Source organism: Tachysurus vachellii, chromosome 2 (genome assembly GCF_030014155.1).
Source record: "Tachysurus vachellii isolate PV-2020 chromosome 2, HZAU_Pvac_v1, whole genome shotgun sequence".
Lineage (NCBI taxonomy): Eukaryota > Metazoa > Chordata > Actinopteri > Siluriformes > Bagridae > Tachysurus > Tachysurus vachellii.
The window spans coordinates 38,878,461-38,900,148 of record NC_083461.1 but is presented as its reverse complement, the minus strand read 5'-3'; the positions used below and the strand labels follow the sequence as shown (position 1 = coordinate 38,900,148).

Genomic DNA, 21,688 nt, shown 5'->3' with positions numbered 1-21,688 from the left:
AGCTAGCCACATTATGAGACAGAATGTTTTTGTATGAGTCTGGAATTAATGTGTGAAATTTCACTCATCATTGAGCAAACTCTGATGTCCAGGGGAAGGCAGAAATGTGTTTTGTCCAGAGCAGAAGATAAAAGTAAGATGACTAAATAATGAGGTTATAAGAGTCCAGCTGTCTTGTGCTAACAACGATTAAAGCTAAAAAGGCTAATCAGGTGTGTCTGGACCCTGAAGTGTGCTCCAAACACGCAAGACACCAGGATTACAGGGATCAGTACAAAAGGTTAACTGCCTGAAACAGTGTGTGTGTGTGTGTGTGTGTGTGTGAGAGAGAGAGAGAGAGAGAGAGAGAGAGAGAGAGAGAGAGAGAGAGAGAAGGAGCCAGAGCACTTTGACTCTTGCCCTTTTTTGGTGAGACACAGAAATGTGTTGTGGAAAGAATCTCTCTCTCTCTCTCTCTCTCTCTCTCTCTCTCTCTCTCTCTCTCTCTCTCTCTCTCTCTTCCAAAGCTTTCCCGTATCGTCTCTCTGTTCATGAGCTGGTTTCTTGATTGTTTTGTCTTTTCCCACGATTTAAAAGTAACACAGTTGATAACTGTGTCATCATTTGTAGAAGGAATTTTTGAACTGGATTAAACTAGAACACATTTGGGATAGGGATAGATATGTTGTATTTTAAATCTGAAGTTAATATGTTTAAATTAATTTTAAACTTTCATTTTCTATATTCATTTATTTTTATCCTTATTTTTTCTTCTTCTTACTTTTATACTGTATATTTATTTCTTTTCTCTCTCTCTTCTGTTTCCATACTTCTGTAAAGCTGCTTTGAGTCCACATGATCTTGCTGTAATCTACACAGTCCACATCATCAACAACTGTGACACTGCAGCTAACTAACTAGATGCTATACTGTAGCTGTTCTAGCTGGCTTGCTAAGCTGCTAATTAGCGAGGATACTTGCTGACCAGCTGGAAATAAAAGCTGCCATGTAGTTAGCAAATCTAGTTAGCAAGCTTTAATTTATTATTCATTTTATGCATTTTACATTTTAAGGGCCACCAATTCTAAGTACATATAAGTACAATAATAAAAAAAGGGTAGCAGCTAGCAAGGTGGGGGGCACGGTGGCTTAGTGGTTAGCACGTTTGCCTCACACCTCCAGGGTTGGGGTTCGATTCCCGCCTCCACCTTGTGTGTGTGGAGTTTGCATGTTCTCCCCGTGCCTCGGCGGTTTCCTCCGGGTACTCCCGGTTTCCTCCGCCGGTCCAAAGACATGCATGGTAGGTTGATTGGCATCTCTGGAAAATTGTCCGTAGTGTGTGATTGCGTGAGTGAATGAGAGTGTGTGTGTGTGTGTGTGCCCTGCGATGGGTTGGCACTCCGTCCAGGGTGTATCCTGCCTTGATGCCCAATGACGCCTGAGATAGGCACAGGCTCCCCGTGACCCGAGGTAGTTCGGATAAGTGGTAGAAAATGAGAGAGAGAGAGAGAGAGAGAGAGAGAGCTAGCAAGGTGATATGCTGACTAGCTTGCAAAATAAAGCAGTGCTGCATCAACTGTCCTGTTTGTAGCCTTGTGCAAGCTACTTTGAAAATCTAGTTACCAAACCTGCATGTTAGCTAGCCGTGGCTAAAGGTACTTTTTTAATGTGTAGAAGTCATACAACACATAATAATAGGTATTGTTATCTAGTTAACCGTATAGCATGGATACTAACCAGTATGATAAGTATCTGGCAAGATAGCATGGTAATAGATTAATAATAATAATAAAAAAGATACATCAGCTGTCACATGTGGACGATAAAATCAGCTACCTAACAGCTTTATTTGAATAAAAAGTCGACACTTTTACTGACGTTTTTTACTGACGTCTTTACCAACGTTACTCACCCATCGAGAAGGAAAAAAAGCACCTCGTCGTCTTAAGTAAAGTTGGTCACATATTCACAGATTGGAGTTTCCCGAGTCAATAACTCCTGAGCTAAACACTGTTACTACACAAAACACGGTTGTAGCTGCGTCTCTACATTACTACGATAGAAAAGAGGTGTTATTTGTGTAGTAACAGTGTTTAACTCAGGAGTTATTGACTCAGGAAACTCCAATCTGTGAATATGTGACCAACTTCCTGCTCCTTCAGTTCTCTCCAGCGCTGGAAAGCTGATCCTATATTAACACGTCCTACTTCTTACCTTATCGTAAGTCTTTCTTCACTTTCTTTCTTTGTTTTTATCCTCCATGTCAATGTTAAAACCGCTTTCTGCTAATGTCACACATGCGCACTGAACACTTGCTCCGCCCATAGACAAGACACACCCCTTTCTGCTCATTGGCTACACGTTTGTTTTGTTTTTGTTTAGTTTGGCGTCCCAATGCAGATTTCTGAAGCATTTCTCAAACAACGGAGACCCCACCTTTAATCAGCTGGGGTGAAATAAAATCACAAAAACACAGAGGTTGATTACTGAGAAGGAATTTATTAGATACTCAGAGACCATGTGTGTAAAAGAAAGATTTCTCTCGACGTATATTTAACATGTGTATGTACAGTATGTGTTAATTATCCAAAAGGCTAGAAAGACAGGATCCCCTAAAAAGTCCATGGTCTAAGAGACAGGACGTGTCCCCAAACTCCATTTTGTCCCTCTTTTGTTCCTGCAGTTGAAGTAAAATTGTCCTTGGTTTTTTTTATTTTGCATATTAATATGTTTTGTGTATAAGTAATACTGTAGAAATAGAAATATTTTGGCACATCATGGTAAATGCTGGAGATTTCGCATGTGCTGATTTTACAACTGAGTTTATAACTGACAGTATTAAAATGAAATTTATACAGAAATGTAGCCCAGTTAGCCGTATTAGCTTATAGCCACTGATATAGTCTTCTGTATACTGTATATTAGCCTCGCAGCTCCAGTGCAACAATAAATAGACTGTAAACATGTCTCAGTTTATACAGTAGACTTCATTTGTATTTTGAAATAATACTAATGATGTCTTCAGAGTGTACATAAGAGACGCACATAAACAAAGCCGGATTCAGAGCTGGGGTAAGCGCATGTAGTGAAGATTTAACACCGAAATTGTACATTATTGAAACCTCAGATGTTTGAAACTCCAGATTTAGCACACTGTAGGAGTTTTCACATCTAATTTACACAATCATTGGCATTATTTGTTCATTAACTCTAATCAAAAATTGAATATAGCAGCATAAAAATGCGATAAAAATACATTATATCCCATGTACATCATCTCAGTTCTCATGGCTTCATCAAGTTGTGCGAACAACTAAGCGTCGAAGTGTGATGTAAATAAATAACATGCTTAATAATGTCTGGACACAGTCTATTGCGGTGCCTACTAACAAATTTTCTAATGGTAGTTTTTTTCAAGTAAATTAAGACATTAACTAAATATATACATCCACTCGAGTGCCAGTGTTCATGGAATACGAGGAACTTTCCACACATAAATATGTACATAATTCAGGCTTTGAATACGGCTGATTTGAATTCTGACCATCCTTTCAACACGGAATATTTTTTTGACTTGATAGACAGATGATTTATAATCCTGAAAGTTCCACTTTGAGTCAAGAATTCTTCCTCCTGGGAACGAGGATTTATTTCTCCTCCGCTCCAGCTTATTCAACAGGGATATAAACCTACATCGGGATTTATTTATTTTTTTTTGTGAAGCCGCGAATTGAAGACTGGAAAAAGTCCTCCGTTATAGACGCAACATAAACAGAAATTCATATGGAAGTGAAATGAGACCCAATGCAATGAGTGTGTGAGCAAAGTGACTTTATAAAGCAAGTGGATTTTGTTAATAAACAAAGAAAACAAAATCAAACCGTATAAGTCATAATACGTAGGTAAGGTGCGGCTACGCTTGTCACTCTGAACACTGAACATCTGTAACATCAGAAGCCTGGTGACAAGAAAACAGGAATACTATAAAATGTCATAAAACCTCCTGTTAGGTTGTGTTCTTACAAAGAGAAAAAGAAAGTGAAAAGTGGCACGAACTTCATTCCGTACACGTTCTCGTAACAACGCAGAAGATCCAACTGTTTTATACCTTTAACATCTTTTTAAACAGGCAATGTGTAAAAGTCTTTAAACATAAAAACATACAAGAGACATAGACAGAAATTCATCATCATCATAGGAAAGGAATACTTTACCAGCATCTTTTTGGCTGATCGATGGATGGAAAGAAAAGTTATTGCTTGTGCACTAATAACATCGTTCACTCCTGAGTTGAAAAAAAAAAAATCCACGTCCACTAAACACCTCAGCGTGATTACTGCGGAGACAACGTCACGAAACAAACGCCATCACATCCTCCACGTCACGTTGCGAGTGCTCCGGTACTGCAGGTGGCGCTGTTAGAATTGCTTATTATTTTGTTCAATATAGTTTCAAAAAGAATTACAAAAGGACAAAAAAACAAAACAGAGCAAATCAAACGGCGTACGTCGTCTCCGCAGGACGAGTGCTGAGGCCTTTAGGTTGCGTTCACACTAGTTGTTTTTTTGGCTTACAATTTGTGCACACTGTAACCATAGCAACACCCCCCCCCTAGCTTGTCTTGGCTAAATAAATATTCATGTGAGTCTGGAGATTGGGGGGGGGGAATGGTTTGGGTTTGAAGATAAAACGTCACATTATTTTTAACTTTGGAATATTTTCTATTTATTTTGTAAAGCGCCTTCATGTTCACTTGCTTTTTTTGTCACCATGTTTGTTTTTCTCACATGTACCCTGACAGTGCAATCTGATTGGAGGGAAAAACGTAAAAACATTTCCGCTACGTGTGAAATCACTCTATTATACACTATTTACTCAGCAGAAACTGACCAAATTTACGAAACTCTGCTGTAATTCATTACAAATACAATCTAAATGATACAAATACAGAGACATGGCCTAACTGTGACCTGTATACGTTATACAATATTCTTTTGTATGCAGTATATATTATACTGTAGATCATTGTGGCTTTTATCGTTTTGTCACTGGCCACGCCCACAAGAAACCTGTGTGATGTCAATGACCTGCGACAGATTTCAGTTTCATATGGATCAATCTCTCAGTTTTAAACGACGACTAAGGATCAGCTGTCGATCGTATCTCTCCACCAATCACGTCTCAGTGCTTCTCTCCTTATTATACTCTCTGCCCCCCCCCCAAAAAAACTAAAACTATTGCTTATTGTAAAATATTATAGCTAATAAATAAGGTGAATATTTTTATGGAGCAGGAAAAGACTGCTGAGTTCCTCATTTAGGATGGAAAACTTCAGAGGGGGAGAAAAGAAATGTGAGGGATGGCTAGTGAGCGCTAAAACTGTTTTTGCATGAGAAGACACACGCGCACACACACACACACACACACACACAAACACACACACACACACACACACGGTCGAGAATCCACACTGGGCCTCAATTCTTGTGCCGTAGATCTTCATTAAAGAGTCTTAACGTAGTTTCCTGGGAATGTTCCGAACAGCCGGCTCCTCCGAGACGTTCCTGCAGAAGATTGGAAGGAGGAGGAGGACATTTTAAAAAAAATAAATGACGAATAAAACAAGGGAGAAAACATGGAACAAGACGGGGTAAAAACAAAGAAGAAAATCAGGCAAAGAGGATGAAACGAGAAGAAGGGATGAAAGAAAAATCTGAAAAAAGAAACATATAAAAGTTAGAGGAAGAGAAAAAAAATAAAAGGGTTCAAAAAATATGAAAAAAGAAACTAAAGAAAAGCAGAAACAGAAAATAAAATAACAAGAAAAAAGAAATTAAGAAAAAGGAAAAGATGGGGGAGGAAAAAGAACACGAGGCAAAGAAGAAGAAGAAAACAAAAAGATGAATGGAAAGAAAAGAAGAGCGGGAAAAGGACAAATGAAAAAGGAGGGGAAAAAAGGCAAAAACAAGAAATACAGAAAAAAATAGCCAAATCATTAAGAGAAGAAAAAAGATGATGAAAGGAATAACAGCAGAAGAGCTCAGTAAAAGAAATAAAGAGAGAGAAAAGGAAAGGAACAAGCAAAAAGAACCTAAAGAATGAGACATGGAAAGAAAGAAAGAAAGAAAGAAAGAAAGAAAGAAAGAAAGAAAGAAAGAAAGAAAAAAAGAAAGAAAGAAAGAAAGAAAGAAGGCTTGTCTAATTTTTCCACAAAAGGAAAGACTTCTTTGTTCAGCTAATCATGTCTTTTATTAAAATAATGAGTCACACCTACGAACCAGCCGTCATCACACTTCTCCACCACGTCGACCACATCCCCCTCTCGCAGCTCCAGCTCATCCTCGTTCCGTGGCACATAGTTATACACGGCCTGGAACCTGCAGCGGAGGAAGAGTTTAGTCGCTCCGCTGTCTGCAAACATCAACAAAAACTGCTGACAATGATGTCACTTACGGCTCTCCGGCCCCGTGGAGTGAATCCTGCATCATCCTCTGAAAGAGAGAGAGAGAGAGAGAGAGAGAGAGAGAGATTTCATAAATTTTTTACAATATCAGTGTGGTTGTTCTGGAACAGGAAGTCAATCCAACCTTATGCTCAGCACACAAACGGATGCAATACAGCAACATCAGTTTCATCATCATAATCATCATCATCATCATCATCATCTAATTCATGCACAGAGAGAACTCCAAACAGGGATAAAGGGCATTAAGTGAGGACTCCATTTCCCAGCCTGCACTGCTGCTAGTGACACTCCACGCTCCCGTCCTACCCTGCGCGCTCTACCGGAGGAAACAGAGGGCGATAAACAGCGCCTCCTGGTGGAAATAGGGCTGCGCGGCGGCTTCCCATCAACCACCACCGCATGATTATAAAGTGTCTGTAAGAGTCACAGCTCATGTCAGGGACTTGGTTACAAACACACACACACACACACAAACACACACACACAGTTTTTAATGTCAGCTCCATGCTAATGCAGCAAACTTCTGCTAATAGTGTTACATCCATAGATACACTACATTGCCAAAGGTTTTGGGACATCTGCCTTTACATGCACGACATCCCTTTCTTAATCAGTAGGGTTTAATTGGAGTTGGCCCAACCTTTGCAGCTTTAACAGCTTCAAATCTTCTGGGAAGGCTTTCCACAAGGTTTAGGAGTGGGTTTATGGGCTTTTTCGACCATTCCTCTAGAAGCGCGTTTTTTGAGGTCAGGCACTGATTTTGTATGAGAAGGCCTGGCTCAGAGTCTCCGCTCTAAATAATCCCAAACATGTTCCGTCGGGTTGAGTCGGTTGGTGCGCAGTCATGCTGGACCAAGGGGCCAAGCTCAACCCCTGAAAAAACAACCCCACACTATAATCCCCCTCCACCAACCTTTACACTTGGCACATGTCAGTGAGGCAAGTACCGTTCTCCTGGCAACCACCCAGATTAGTCCATCAGATATCCAATCAGAGAAGCATGACTAATCACTCCAGAGAACACGTCTCCACTGTTCTAGAGTCTAGTAGCCGCGTTGCTTTACACCTGATACTTTACATTGCACTTGGTGATGTAAGGCATGGATGCAGCTGCTTAGCCATAAAAACTCTTTCCATGAAGCTCTCTACGTACCATTCTTGCCATTCTCTTGGGTCAGCCTGAATTCAATGATTTGGAGGAGTGTCTCAAAACATTTGGCAATATAGTGTAGATAGCTAGATAGCGAGATAGATAGCGAGATGGATAGATGATCAAAGAAATATTGATGTAGGGACACACCATGTCAGGTTTTATACCTCAAACACACACACGCCTCAATGCAGTGTGAGTGCTGCACACATCATCCCTTTCTCCTACCACACTCTTGCTATGTTTTACCTTGATGTGAGGAGAATGCAGCTGTGACCGAGGGGACAGCGGAGGAGTGGAGATAGGAGGAGAAAATAGAGGAGTGCAGGACAAGGGGACACCGCAGGACTGAGTGGAAGAGAGGGCAGGAGGAGGTGGAGGAGACTCACAGCTGGAGGAAGGAGTAAAGATGGGGAGGAGAGGATGGGGAGGAGAGCTGGGAGGGGACTGGGGAATTGTGGGAGATGTGGTTGGCTCTGAGGGAGGGACTGGAGAGGAGAGGGGGATTGTGGGAGATGTGATTGGCCATGATGGAGGGATTCGAGAGGAGAGGGGGATTGTGGGAGATGTGGTTGGCTCTGAGGGAGGGACTGGAGAGGACTGGGGAATTGTGGGAGATGTGGTTGTCTCTGAGCAAGGGACTGGAGGGGACTGGGGAATTGTGGGAGATGTGGTTGTCTCTGAGGAAGGGATTGGAGAGGAGAGTGGGATTGTGGGAGATGTGGTTGTCTCTGAGCAAGGGACTGAAGGGGACTGGGGAATTGTGGGAGAAGTGGTATGTTTTGAGGGAGGGACTGGAGAGGAGAGGGGGATTGTGGGAGATGTGGTTGGCTGTGAGGAAGGGACTGGACAGGAGAGGGGGATTGTGGGAGATGTGGTTGGCTGTGAGGAAGGGACTGGACAGGAGAGGGGGATTGTGGGAGATGTGGTACACTTTGTGGAAGAGACTAGAGAGGCAAGAGGATTTGTGGGAGATGTGGTACACTCTATGGGAGGGACTTGAAAAGAGAGGGGGGTTGTGGGAAATGTGGTTGGCTCTGAGGGAGGGACTGGAGAAGATGGTGGAGAGGCAGGTATAGTGGGCAGGAGAGGTTGCCGTGATGGGTAAAATGGAGGTTGAGAGGAAGGGATGGGAGGAGACAGAGAGCGGGCAGGAGGAGAAAAATGGGGGGAGCAAGAAATTGTAGGCTGAGAGGGTATACAAGATGAAGAAAAAGGAGGATAAGGTGAAGTGGGAAGGGAGGTTAAAAAAAAGGGAGGAGGGGAGAAACAGGATGAGCAGGGCTCCTTCTCAGAAGGGACAGGAGACAAGGAGAAGGGTAGAGGGGAGAATGTAGGAGATTGGGCAAAGGACAAGGCGGCAGGAGATGAGGGAGGAGAAAGATGGATGGATGAACTGCATGTGGAGGAAATAGGGGAAGACACATGAGGAGGAGGAGAAGATGTTGAGCGATCAGGCTTTGAGAGAAGAGGCCTGAGAAGAGGAGAGAGATTGGCCTAGCAAGGAGAAATACAGTGAGACAGTTACAATAAACAACATGATAATGCTAACAGAGACTACAGACAGACAGACAGACAGACAGAGTTAGTGTCACATGATACAGTCACATGATAAATACCATACTATTACTGTCAGAGTAGCAACCCGTACATTAACAGACAACAAATCAGAAAACTACTGTTATTGCTGGAGTAGCATATATATAAAAAAGCTACCAGAATAGTATACTGACCATAAACACAAATATCCACAAACTACCACAACTGTTGTAATCACACACCTGTCATAAGAACACTAGTGCAGCAAACTACTGCTACTGTTGTTGGAGAAGCTTGCCTTCCTTAAAGATACTAAAGATCAAACTACTGTAATTGGTGGAATAGTAGGTTTACCATAAATAAATTACCATATGGACAAACTACAGATGAGTAACCGTTAGAGTAGCATGTCTACCGAAAAAACTCAATAAACTTGGTAGCAATATTGATGAAAACTCCACCTACTGGAGATACTGCTCATACTAGAGATACACTTATATAGCCATAGCTCTAGGACTAGCACAGCTACTATTCCTACTATAACAACCAAGCAAACTACCGTAGAAAACACTACAAACCATGCTTTTATAGAGAACACTGCATTCTCTACCTCTTGTGTCGAAGCACTGTTTATAGAATTGAAAACAGAAGATCTGATTCTCTCTTCGCCCTCTTCCTGAATGTACAACTCAAGAAGCCCCACCCCAAAGCTGTCTGTCACTGGGCTGCGAGGGTCTGGGAATAACCCCACATCATCAGATGGCGTTTCTGATTGGCTGTTTAGACTCATTGACTTGTTTAGCGTTAACCTGTCAGGTGATGCTATTACATGGATTTGGTCGGACTCATCAGCCAATGGTGTGCAAGGTTCCCAACTTTCCTCCTGTGATAACATCGTCATAAGTTTGTCGTAGCGACTTGGATCGGTTATGAACTTCGCTAGGTCACAGCTTTGATGCTTTTCCGTGAACAGTGTTTTATGTCCGGGTGTCTTTGGTCCTTTGATGTACAGCTCTTGATTCTGATCTGAAATCTCACCTATCTGTATTGTCTGGTTGGTTGGATAATGATTTCTGTTGTTAAATAATTGCAAGTGGTCTGTCACAAGAGAGGCAGGGTTGGATAGAAGAGGTGGTGCAACAAGAGGAGGAGGCGGAGATGAATTTGAGATCATGGAGAATGGTTGAAATGCAGGTGATGCTTGACTGAGCAGTGGATGGCTAATGAAGTGGCTACTGGGATTCTGGGTGATGCTAGGAAGAGGAGGTGGAGTGGGTGGGACTGGAGTGCTACAGGGAGAAGGAGGAAACGCTGTGACTCCCAGAGTGAGTGATAGCCATTCACTGGTGACCTCTTGAAGATGGGGGTAAGGGGCAGAACCAAGCGAAGCAGGATGGGGCTTATAGAGGAGTAAAGAAAAAGAATAAGAAAGAGATGGGGAAATGAAATAAGTGATTGATTTAGCTTATTCTTCTAGAATAGCCTCACCTTCTGCACCCTGTAGGTGTCAACACGGTGACCAGGACTTTTAGAAGGGGATGCTTTGACGACATCGACGTATGACACAGGGAAAATCCCCTGCTTATTGGAGCCAGGGATCCTCCCTTCATACCAATTCTTATCAACTTTCCTCAGCAAGATCACTCTCTCTCCCTGCAAAACACAACCGCACCCATACAAACATACATAAACATTAGTAAAACATTTGTAAAGCTAGTACATGGAATAATTCTCTATGTTAGAGTGACTAGCATAAGTTATCTAGCGTTTGAGGTAAAGGCTTTAGCTAGCTCTTATGTAATTATTAAACATAATGTGAAGGCAGCGTGACAGAAAAAATTAAACAAAGCGATCAAGAATTTTAACAATTCCCACAGATGTGTTGGTTAATTACTAAGAAAAGACTCCATGCTACCAAATATGCATCGTTACACTTAGCATCAACTGCCCGCTAATCCGACTTTCACATGTCATGAAAAGTCACACAAACACAACAAAAATATTTTTTATCCTAAGTATCAATACAAACAAAGAATGAAACTCTCCATGTAGAATTTTCTGGTGAATATAGAGAATATGTGAGTCTCTTGCCTTCCTGAGCGAAAGCTCCACGTTAGTATCGGCGTTGAAGTTGTAGCGAGCCACGGCTTCTCCCATCTCCCGGAGCTGGGCCGGTGGAGGAGGACGCACTGGCTGCTTCCTCTCAGGAGACACAACCTTCTGAGACACAGCGAAAGCACAATAGTAACAAAATGAACAAACTAGCATAAGTGTTCGAGTAAATACACTAACAAATGAGAAATACTCACCTCCACGTAAGAAATAGGGAATATCCCGATGCGTCCTCTGTGCTCTCCTTCATACCAGTTGCTGTCAATCTGTCTGATAATGTTGATCGCATCACCCTTCTTAAAGGAGAGCTCTCTGTAAAGCACAAACAACACACTTTCTGAAATATAATTTGAAAACACAACGACACTAGTGTCACATTATATTGTATCCTGTACTTACTACAGTGAAGTGTAACTGCTGGGTGTAAAGGCACAGACATTTTTAATTAGCACAATAATGAGCAAGTTGGACATGGAACCATGGGAACAGAGCAAAACAGCAAGGTCAACAATGATGTGAAATTGCGTATGATGTGAGATACAGTATGTATGAGTATATTTATTTTAATGGAAAAGATCCGAGTCAGATGGGATGGTATGATGTCATAAGCATGCGTCGGAAGCCTTCTTTTCCAGAATGTACTCACTTGCTGGTCTGAGCTTTAAAGTCGTAGATAGCCTTGGCAGACTGTCTCTGATAGAGAAGAGAAGACAATATGAGATATGTCATCTGCTTAGAGGACACCTAGGAGACAATCAGAGAGGGCGTCAGCTCTCATCTTCTAATATGTTCTAAGATTTGGGTGTGGAACAAGGGCGGAATAAAAGCATGTCCTACACAGTGACACAAATACAGTGAGGTAGAGGTCTTCGCGGGTTCACTTAGATACGAAAACCCGAGGTCCGACCCGAGACCCAAGCGGATTCGGGTCTAAAAGTTTCACGTGTGCCTCGGACACGGGTGGGGTATAATAATAGCGGCATCGGGTCTCGGGTAATTTTTACCGAACGGACCCGTGAAGACCCGAACTACTGTATCTCGTGTGTGTGCATCGACTCGAGTCCTTTTCCAACCTCTCTTCTGTTTGCCAAGACCGCTTGCAACATTGTGTTGCTAGCAGTAAGCTAATTTTTGTTGAAACAGACCTGTCAATCAATTTTGAATCCACGCTGTAGCGGTTACTTTTCTGTCTGACTGGTGCGTGCAGGGCTGCATCGGTGTGTGCAACATTAGGGTCCAGTCGGGTTAAAAAAAATTGCCAACCGGTCGGGTCGGACTCGGGTCTAATTTTTTCGGGTCTGTCTCGGGTCGGGTCTTTCTTAAAAAAAAAAAATTATGCACGTCGGGTTCGGGTAAAAAGTGATTCGGGTCACTTCGGGTCGGGTACATTTCTTTAGACCCGAGAAGACCTCTACAGTGAGGTAATGAATACAGGAAGTACTGACCATATAAGGAAGTTAGATAAGACTACGATACAATGATTAAGCAAAAGGTCTCCTTTTCCCGATGTTGATTGTTTTGTATTTGCATACAGGAACACAAATATTCAAATAGCTCTCTTTCTTTTTCTAAACAATATCACAATGTTTTTGCCCTTTTGACCAGACTTTGGACTTCCCTGAAAGCATTCAGCAATTAAAAAAAATCAGGTTAATTAATTAATTAATTAATTACAGGGATAAATCTTTTATAACAATATAATAAATTTAAAGGTGCGATTACCTCACGATCTGGAGTAGGTCTTCTGTTCTGAGGTGTGAGGTGTCCAGCATCAGAGCCCTGATCTATAAATTATCACAGATGTCAAAGGTGAATGGCACTGAGATGCTACGGCATTAAGAAACCATTTAAATGAACATGGTGGGGTTTAAAGATGAGAAAGGTGAAGCACTGGTGGGGAAAAAACACAATGGGGGGAAAAAACAACTGCAAAGCAAAATCAAAGGTGTTTATTTTACTTTTAGGCTTTGTGATGAGCAGGAAATTATTTGAGTACATTAAAAATAGTGGCGCTTTTTTCAGTTGCTTCAGACCAACTTGCCGCATCTTAAATCTTAAACAAATGAATCTGTATTTGTTTATAGTCAAACAAAAAAAGAACAAATTTGCTACTATTTTCCTTGATACTGAAGTAATTAAAGCAACTGGAAAAACTGTACAATGTCACGATACACAATCATGGTTTAAAACAAAATAAATTAAATTCAACATAGAATCGAATGCTTCTTTTACGTTTTCAGCTGACAAACGTGAGACGAATCACCAATTACGCAAAAAGAAAAGAAGAAAGAACTGATGGACCAAAATGGCATGAAACTTACAATATTTAACATGCAATTAACAAACAGGCCAAAAATGTATCATGCTTTTTTGCCTCTTTTCCACAAAACATCTTACAGATCCTAATTCATAATGTGTACATATTTTATATACCAGTATTAAAAGAACAGTAGACCAAAAAACCATGAGGAAAGAGATTATCGACGCTAAAAATATATACACTGTCTTTGTGTAAACTACTTTTGTAAAAACTGTAAACCAGCAGAGAAGAGGCAGTGTTCTATATACACCAGCATGGTGAGTTTGTGGGAATGACAATGAGACAGTGGAACTATGGCAATATTTGTAGGACAGCGTTCTTAACGAGCGAGGAAATGTTAGTGCAGCTGCACCTGAATAATAGTGTGCATTAGAGCTAGCATTAGTGTGCTGGTTGTTGTTGTTGGAGGCATCTGTGTGGTGTGGCTGCTGATAGGAGGCACTGTGGTAAGGCTGGTAGTGGTGGGAGGAGGAAGGGGAGTAAACCCCCCGCAGACCCCGCAGTGACGAGCTCCTTTCGGGAACTTCTGGGAGCAGCTCGTGCAGTAGCCGGCGTAAGATGCTGTCATCCGGCAACCGAGCAGCCCCCAGCCCTTTCTCAGCCCTTAAGTGGTCATAAATGTCCTGTAGGGCAACATCTAATGCCTCATACATGGCTGCTTTTGATTTGTGGTGACCCGAGCGACTATGGCGCCGCTGGGTTGGTGAGGAATCCCGCTTCTTGCGGAAAGGCACCGGGCTGACCAGGAAGGCCAATTTGGAAAGGCCTGATTCGCTGGGTGATTGCTGAGCCAATGGAGGTGTGATGGTGGTGCGACCCTCTTGCTGTGCTCTTTCATGCTTAATCATAGTGGTGAAGCGTGTGTAGGAAGCCGGGCAACGCCCCTTACAGGAGCTGATAAGGTGGCGATGGTGGTAACCTTGACTCTGGCCCAGACTCTGGTGCAGATGGTGATGGTGGCTGCTGTGGTGACGTCGTCCATGGTGATGGTGGTGGTGAAGGTGGTGGTGGTGATGGTGTCCAGATCCACAGAAGCTCTCAGACGATGCTAGTGAGCAGTGGTCCAAGTCACTCTCACTGCAGAAGGAAGATCCTTCTATCTGAATGAAATCACTCAATTCGGAGGCACAAGCATCCTGCTCACTGTCTGAGTAGTCCTGCTGCTGGTGTTGGTTCTGCCTGACCAACGGAACAAGGCTGTGATCTTCTGGACCTGGCCGTGGTTGACCTTCTGGGGGACTTCTTGCCCTTTCTGGAGGGTCTTCCTCCTCCAGGAGCGACTCCACCGAGAAGCGGCGCTTCGGGCAACTGCTGGCTCGTGAAGACCCTGGCGTGGTGGTACCTGATGGAGTGTTATCGTCACCAAGGTCTGGCATGGACTTGGACTTTTGGATTAGCTGCTCATACTCTGAGATCCGATTTGGCACCATGCTCTGTGGTACTTCCTGTCCAAGTGATGCCCATGAATGGAGGTTCTTCCGCTGCTGTTGTTGCTGTCGCTCGAGTTCCAGGATGCGGGCACGGACAGAACAGATCACTTCTGAGGGCAGGAGCTGTGCACGGTCAATGTGATGCATCGTCTTGTAAAGCTGCAGGAATCCTGGTGTATCGTGGGCCATTTTGCGCCGATGATGTCGACGTGCTCTAGGGGACGAATTAAGACTTTTTGCTTGTGTCTGCGGTTGACATGTTCTGCCTTCACCGAGCAGCGATCCAACACTTTCTGAGCGATTGCCGTTCATTCCGACATTACTGTCTGAGAGTAAGTCATCGCAGCTGCGTGACTTGAGGTTAGGAGAGGAAGCACCTGCTTCCTCATCCTCCACACTGCTCCAAGTTTCAGCACTGTCCTTCTGGCACACCTGCCAGCCATTCTTGAAGCTGATAGATTGCTTGGAGCTGCGCAGGGTGGATGTGGAAAGGGAGAGGGTGTCAGAGGAAAGGTGGGAGGAGACGTGCTCCATACCTGGGGGGGAGCTCACTGATGGAGAGAGAGACTCACAAGTGCCTCCAGCTGCAGGGGCAGCAAATGCAGCAGGCCAAAAGAGAGGAGAAAGGAGCTGAAGTTAATAGGTTCAGAAGGAAGAAAAAAGAGTTAGTGTGGTTATAAGAACTATTGAGACAGAGCGGCAGCAAGATCACAATCAGATATGCAAGAAGGTAGAGCGCAAATGACAGAAAATTTCAGAATATTACATTTTTTTGAAAGTAATAGAAGGGAAAGTTACACACATCAGAACTTTATAATATTGTGACATTAGAAGAGGAAGTTGTGAAGTCATGAAATAGAAATAGAAAATTAAGTCTACCAAGACAGCACATTCATTGTTTAAGGGCACGATGACGGTAACAAAACAGAATAACATGTGCACTACAACTCAATCACACGAATGAAATCTTATCAGAAGAAAAACCTATAGGTAGTCAAGTGGAGGGTTGAGCACTCGATGATTACGTGTGTGTACCTTTTACTTTTGCTGGAGAAGAAGGCGAGGAACGTACAGCAGGCTTCTTTAAACTGTTGGATTTGTGAGGCTCAAGCCTTGAGTTTGGACCAGCATTCTGCTCATTTCCTGTGTTCTGCTGACTGACAAATGGCTCTGACTTCCGTCGCTTCCTATAGTCACTGGTGGCACCACAAACACCAGAACATCACAAACCTTTATAAGGATTTCTGCTACACACTTGTGCAGGACAGGACACATTGCATTAGTATTAAAATAAGGTTTCTGGGCAAACAACATGTCACATGTACCATTTTTGAATGCTTGTACTCATACTTGTGAACATACTCAGGGAACGCAGAAGGCTGGATGCTCATGCGAGTGGAACAAACTTAAATTACAGCAAGTTTCATTTGTCTACCCAGTATACGGCATTGCCATTGAGGAATGTGGCAAATCTTTGGTCCAGTGAGAGTAATATTTGTTTTTTCAAGCAACTAGCTTGAAAAGCACTACCAAATATAGTTCAAGTGCAGGTCTCTGAGCTCTGGGATATATTCTGCACCCTAAAAACCCTCAAGATTATTTACACACCATTCTAGATGCCTACAATAGCACCACCACAAGCATTATGTCTAGAATAATAGCTGTTAATAAAATTCTTAGATCAGGTCTATGGAGACTGAAGGACCTTTGAATCCTAATGAACTGAGCTGAGCTGAACAGAGAACAGCAGGAGGTTGTAGACAACACAGAGTCACACACACACACACACACACACACAATTCCTTATGCACTTACGCACAGTTCTAAATAAACGCACAAACACCATAACACACATGCAATAACATATAATGTAAACTTAATGGCTACCAGTTTAATAGATACACATGATATTTTGCTGAGTAAACAGAAAAACATATAAAAAGGAACAAAAAGAAATAGAGGACTCACCCGGAGGAGCTCTCAGGCCGCTCGGAGGGTGAAAGATTGAGAGATGTCTAAAAAAACGGACACACAAAAGAAGACAGCCATGAGATGCATGGAAACAAAGAAGCCCTGACGTTGCTTTTCAACATCGTGCCACGCTCAAAACCTTCCCCCTTTCCCTACAGACGGCTGTATCTCACAATAGTTCCACCCCCCTACCCTGCTCACAAAGCTGTGATGATGACCTTTGACCTGCTTCAAGAAAGACAGAGAGAAAGTCGTGAAAGATCCAAACAATTCAGGACGGTTCTTTTGAAGGGTTTCTGGACGTATCTGTGTTTATTCACAAAGGTTCCACGTGGCAGCCGAAGCAGTGTAAGGAACCGATTCACAACGTCCTTCAAGACTCGCTCCTCCTCCATGATTTTCACAAATCAGCATTCAACTGATCCAAGATGCTCTACTCTACCTACAGTATAATGCACTGGGATCAGTGTGAATGAAAGAGCTGGTTAATTAAACCGCAGCGGTGAGATACGCTGAGCTTGTCAAGGATTCCACTGGATGATCATTTTGCTGAATATATAAATACTTAAAAGAAATACAAATTAGCATATGCAAATGAATTTAAATAATTCCACTGGATAAAAATCTCTTAGTCCTCAGTTACAAGGAGCTGGATTAGGATTTGGATCAAATGTAAATAATGATCTATTAATAAGGTTATTTGTCACCAAACAGCTGTACTTGTGGAAATGTGTTAATATTGACCACCTTCTGTTAATTAAATATTAACAGGTTTGTACCACAAGTCTTGATGGTGGGATATGATTAAAATCAGTCCTGCGTTTTCACTGCTTTTGTAATTACATGTGGATTAGTGGATTAGTCAGGAGGAGGGGAGAGGAAGACTGTGAATGAATGACTGCATAATAGATGACTGGATGGATGGATGGATGGATGGATGGATGGATGGATGGATGGATGGATGGAACCTTGTAGAGAATAGAATAGAACAGAAAAGAAGAGAAGAGAATAGAAGAGAAAAGAGAAGAAAAGAAGAGAAGAGAAGAGAAGAGAAGAGAAAAGAGAATAGAAGAAGAGAAGAGAAGAGAAAAGAAGAGAAAAGAGAAGAAAAGAAGAGAAGAGAAGAGAAGAGAAGAGAAGAGAAGAGAAGAGAAAAGAGAAGAAAAGAAGAGAAGAGAAAAGAGAAGAAAAGAAGAGAAGAGAAAAGAGAAAAGAAGAGAAGAGAGAAGAAGAGAAAAGAGAAGAGAAAAGAAGAGAAGAGAAAAGAGAAGAGAAGAAAAGAGAAAAGAAGAGAAAAGAAAAGAAAAGAAAAGAAGAGAAGAGAAGAGAAGAGAAGAGAAGAGAAGAGAAGAGAAGAGAAAAGAGAAGAAAAGAAGAGAAGAGAAGAGAAGAGAAGAGAAGAGAAAAGAGAAGAAAAGAAGAGAAGAGAAAAGAGAAAAGAAGAGAAGAGAAGAAAAGAGAAAAGAAGAGAAGAGAAAAGAAAAGAAGAGAAGAGAAGAGAAAAGAAGAGAATAGAAGAAGAGAAGAGAAGAGAAAAGAGAAGAGCAGAGAAAAGAGAAGAGAAGAGAAAAGAAGAGAAGAGAAGAGAAGAGAAGAGAAGAGAAGAGAAGAGAAGAGAAGAGAAGAGAAAAGAAAAAAGAAGAGAAGAGAAGAGAAGAAGAGAAGAGTGGAAGAGAGGAAGGTTGGTAGATAAACAGAATTGGAGGCACTGTTTTACAGGATTAAAAGACATGAGAAATAGATGGATGAATAGATGGATGGATGAATAGATGGATGGATTGGTGGATAAATGTAACAAAATATTTGGCAGCAAATGTGTGGATGGTCAAATGGACAGATTAGATAAGTGGATTAATGGAACAATACAGAGCAAAGATTGGTATATTTAGATGGACAGATTAATGGATGGGAGAAACATGCATTGAGAGAGAAGAGGATAAAAGAGAAAAGAAGAGAGGGACATTAAAGCGAACAGATGAGGAGATGGATGAATTAAAGGAGAGATTGGATCAATACAGGAAAAGACTGGATACATGCCGAGTTTCGATGGGTTAGAGAGAAGAGAATGTGGAAGAGAGGCTGTATGAATGGATGGACGGATGGATGGATTCACGGATGGACTGACGGATGAAACAGCGAAGGGAGCGGGAGGTATTACCTGGGCTCGGGAGTGGGTGGAGCAGTCAGGTGTGTAATCCAGCCTCTTTTTAGGAGGCTAGACGGCCGAGCGGAGCAGAGCGGAGGAGAGGAGAGAAGGAGGAGTGGAGATGAGGTGAAGAAGCAGGTGCACCATGGGAAAGAACGACACATGTGGAGAAAGCAATAACATTAGAGCATAGCAAAACACTAAAGCACACACACACACACACACACACACACTGTGACACACACATACTGTAAGAATAGTGGATGCTAATATCAGTCTCATGCCATCACACGCTTTAAAATAGCAAAGCTGGCCAGCAACTACACTCTGTGTGTGTTTGTGAGTGTGTATGTATGTGTGTGTGCATGTGTGTGCAAGCGTGCAAATTATTGTGTGAGTGAATCCACACGTGTCTTCTGGTTCACACTATACACTCAGACCAGCTCGCAGGATTATCTGCGTCGGTCATCAGCAAACTTCCTGCTTGTTTACTTGATTAGTCACAAACAGTAAACAAGTAAACAGCAAACAAACAAACCAAGCTTAAGCCATTGTATGGTCTTGAAGCAGCAACACTGCGAAAGATTCATTACAGAGTCGAGTAAAGAAAGCTCCTCCCACTCTAGAGAAGACCGATAGAAGAAAAGTTGTTTATTGTGTTTATGATTTTGTATCCCTCTGTGACAGAGGGAATTTTAATTCAACTGGCAACCCATTTAACGTAAATCTGATACCGGATCTTTTGCGGTGTTTGTGATTGAGGTCGAGTTGTGCTTCAAGACTAAAGTCATTAGAAAACATCATGGGTGCGTAAAAACAAAACAAAATAATACACACATCAGCACAGGATTCGTGGGAAAAACAATCCTGTGCACACCTCTAGACCGACGGTCGAGTCTCACAACCACACAACACACCAGGCATGTGCCGGATATATGACTTTGTGGGTCCAAATCAGAAAGGACTGACGACGGCTCTGAAATGATCTTTACTTTGACGAATTAAAAGGCAGCAGTGAGTGAGCCAATCCCATAATTCTGTTCACCATGGAAACAGACTAGACTAATTAGTGTGTGTTGGTGTGAAAGTTTAGTATCGGCACATGCCAACTTCATACACACCTGCTAACTCACACGCTGAAGTGAAGCCCTCACACACACACACACACACACACACACACACAAAGCTCCTTCCTGGTTTCACTTACCGGCCGGCCAAACTCCAGCTCTGAAAAGAACTTAAACCAAGGCTCGTTCTCTAAATCTATCTCATCTGCTTCTAAATGAAAACTCTGCAGCACGGAGCGATGAGGAGGAGACAGAGAGATGGAAAGCATTAAGAGGACTACACCAAACCACAGAGCATGATGGGAAAAGAATGGGAAAGGACAACAAATAAAGAGGATTTTACACACACACACACACACACACACACGGCTGGAGAAATGATTCTCCTATCCATTTTAACAACCATTTTAAAACAATAACAACACATTTATGGAACATTTTTTATGGAAACTGATGCTGCGCTTTAGCCTACGATCCAGTAGAGGGCAGTAAAGCTACACACAAGCACACACACACACACACACACGCACACACACGTTCTGCTTTGAATACATAATCACCCTCTTGAAATTTTTCACATCTTCAGTGTTGAACTAATGGAACTAACGGGAATCCTCAGTTGCATAATGGAAAGAAAATCAATATAGTCTGCAAAATAATTGTGTGTGTGTGTGTGTGTGTGTGTGTGTGTGTGTGTTTATATCTCTGTTGCTGTGAAATCCCTAAATTCTCTTTGGTGTATCCAGTTGCTATGGAAGCCAGTTTGCTTGAAGCACAGCTTTAGGAAACAGTGATGAGACATATGAGTTTGCCAAAATGTCATGATGGAGGCTCAGGAAACATGTAGAATAAGTTCTATGGTTCTCTATTGAGTCCATACTGTAAATTTTTAAGCTTAGTACCGAGAGCTGTGTTTGGCAGAACCCTGACACTGCTGATCCCTCTGTCAACACAGTTCCTATGGTGAAGCATGCTGGTGGTTGCATCATATTATGGAGCTGCTTTTTAAATCATTAGGGGGTAAGAAACGAGTCAGAGTTTGCGGGCAAGATGGATGCAAGCAAATGCTCTATGAAAACATGTATCTGTCAAGAGACACGAGAATGTGGCAGTTTCAGCTTCTAACAAGAACAACGATCCTTCTGTCAAATCTCCACCAGGAATAAAGAAACAGACCTCTAGTGTATAAATATAGATTTACATCAACTCATTTTACACCACTGTGTGCAATCCACAATGAAGTCCGCTTCAATTCCAGGCTGTAGCGCTACAAAACGTAGAAACATTCTTACACTTATACTCATTTTACTTATACAAAGCGCTGGAAAAGAAAAAACAATACATTAACCACATCAACTGTGATCATCTCACGAGGCAACAATGTGTAGCTTAGTGCTGCAGAATATAAGAAAATGTGTAGTATATAATGTGTGTGCATGTATGTGTGTGTAGGTGTGTGTGTGTATGTGTGTGTGTGTAGGTGTGTGGGTGTGTGTGTGTGTGTGTGT

The 21,688-nt window shown here is 42.2% G+C and overlaps 2 protein-coding genes across 2 annotated transcripts in view; both read right to left on the bottom strand.

Moving 5' to 3' along the window:
* Positions 1-3,793: 3,793 nt before the first annotated feature.
* sorbs2a (sorbin and SH3 domain containing 2a) overlaps positions 3,794-21,688 on the bottom strand; it is a 40,218-nt gene continuing 22,323 nt past the window's right edge. The window contains exons 13-25 of the mRNA XM_060864652.1: positions 20,321-20,404; positions 19,126-19,182; positions 16,965-17,011; positions 16,032-16,192; positions 13,919-15,580; positions 12,969-13,030; positions 11,893-11,990; positions 11,444-11,558; positions 11,226-11,354; positions 10,623-10,787; positions 6,433-6,470; positions 6,250-6,356; positions 3,794-5,543 (exon numbers count right to left, since the gene is read on the bottom strand). Coding sequence (XP_060720635.1) covers positions 5,482-5,543; positions 6,250-6,356; positions 6,433-6,470; positions 10,623-10,787; positions 11,226-11,354; positions 11,444-11,558; positions 11,893-11,990; positions 12,969-13,030; positions 13,919-15,580; positions 16,032-16,192; positions 16,965-17,011; positions 19,126-19,182; positions 20,321-20,404 — 2,787 coding nt within the window. The 3' untranslated portion in view covers positions 3,794-5,481. The remainder of the gene's footprint in view (positions 5,544-6,249; positions 6,357-6,432; positions 6,471-10,622; positions 10,788-11,225; positions 11,355-11,443; positions 11,559-11,892; positions 11,991-12,968; positions 13,031-13,918; positions 15,581-16,031; positions 16,193-16,964; positions 17,012-19,125; positions 19,183-20,320; positions 20,405-21,688) is intronic.
* On the bottom strand, positions 6,479-10,616 carry LOC132841970 (uncharacterized). The gene is made up of 3 exons (XM_060864638.1): positions 9,745-10,616; positions 7,845-9,092; positions 6,479-6,859 (listed from the first exon to the last, which is right to left on the bottom strand). Exons 1-3 carry the CDS (start codon positions 10,306-10,308, stop codon positions 6,650-6,652), a joined length of 2,022 nt encoding a protein of 673 aa, XP_060720621.1. The 5' UTR covers positions 10,309-10,616; the 3' UTR covers positions 6,479-6,649.

Bases quoted from the DNA above. Each gene is read 5' to 3' on its own strand.
- LOC132841970 (XM_060864638.1), bottom strand. From the start codon at position 10,308: ATGATCTCAAATTCATCTCCGCCTCCTCCTCTTGTTGCACCACCTCTT. The intron at 9,093-9,744 runs GTAGAGAATGCA...TCTCCTTGCTAG, and splicing joins ACAGTGCTTCGACACAAGAG to GCCAATCTCTCTCCTCTTCT. The intron at 6,860-7,844 runs GTAAAACATAGC...TGACTCTTACAG, and splicing joins TGCATTCTCCTCACATCAAG to ACACTTTATAATCATGCGGT.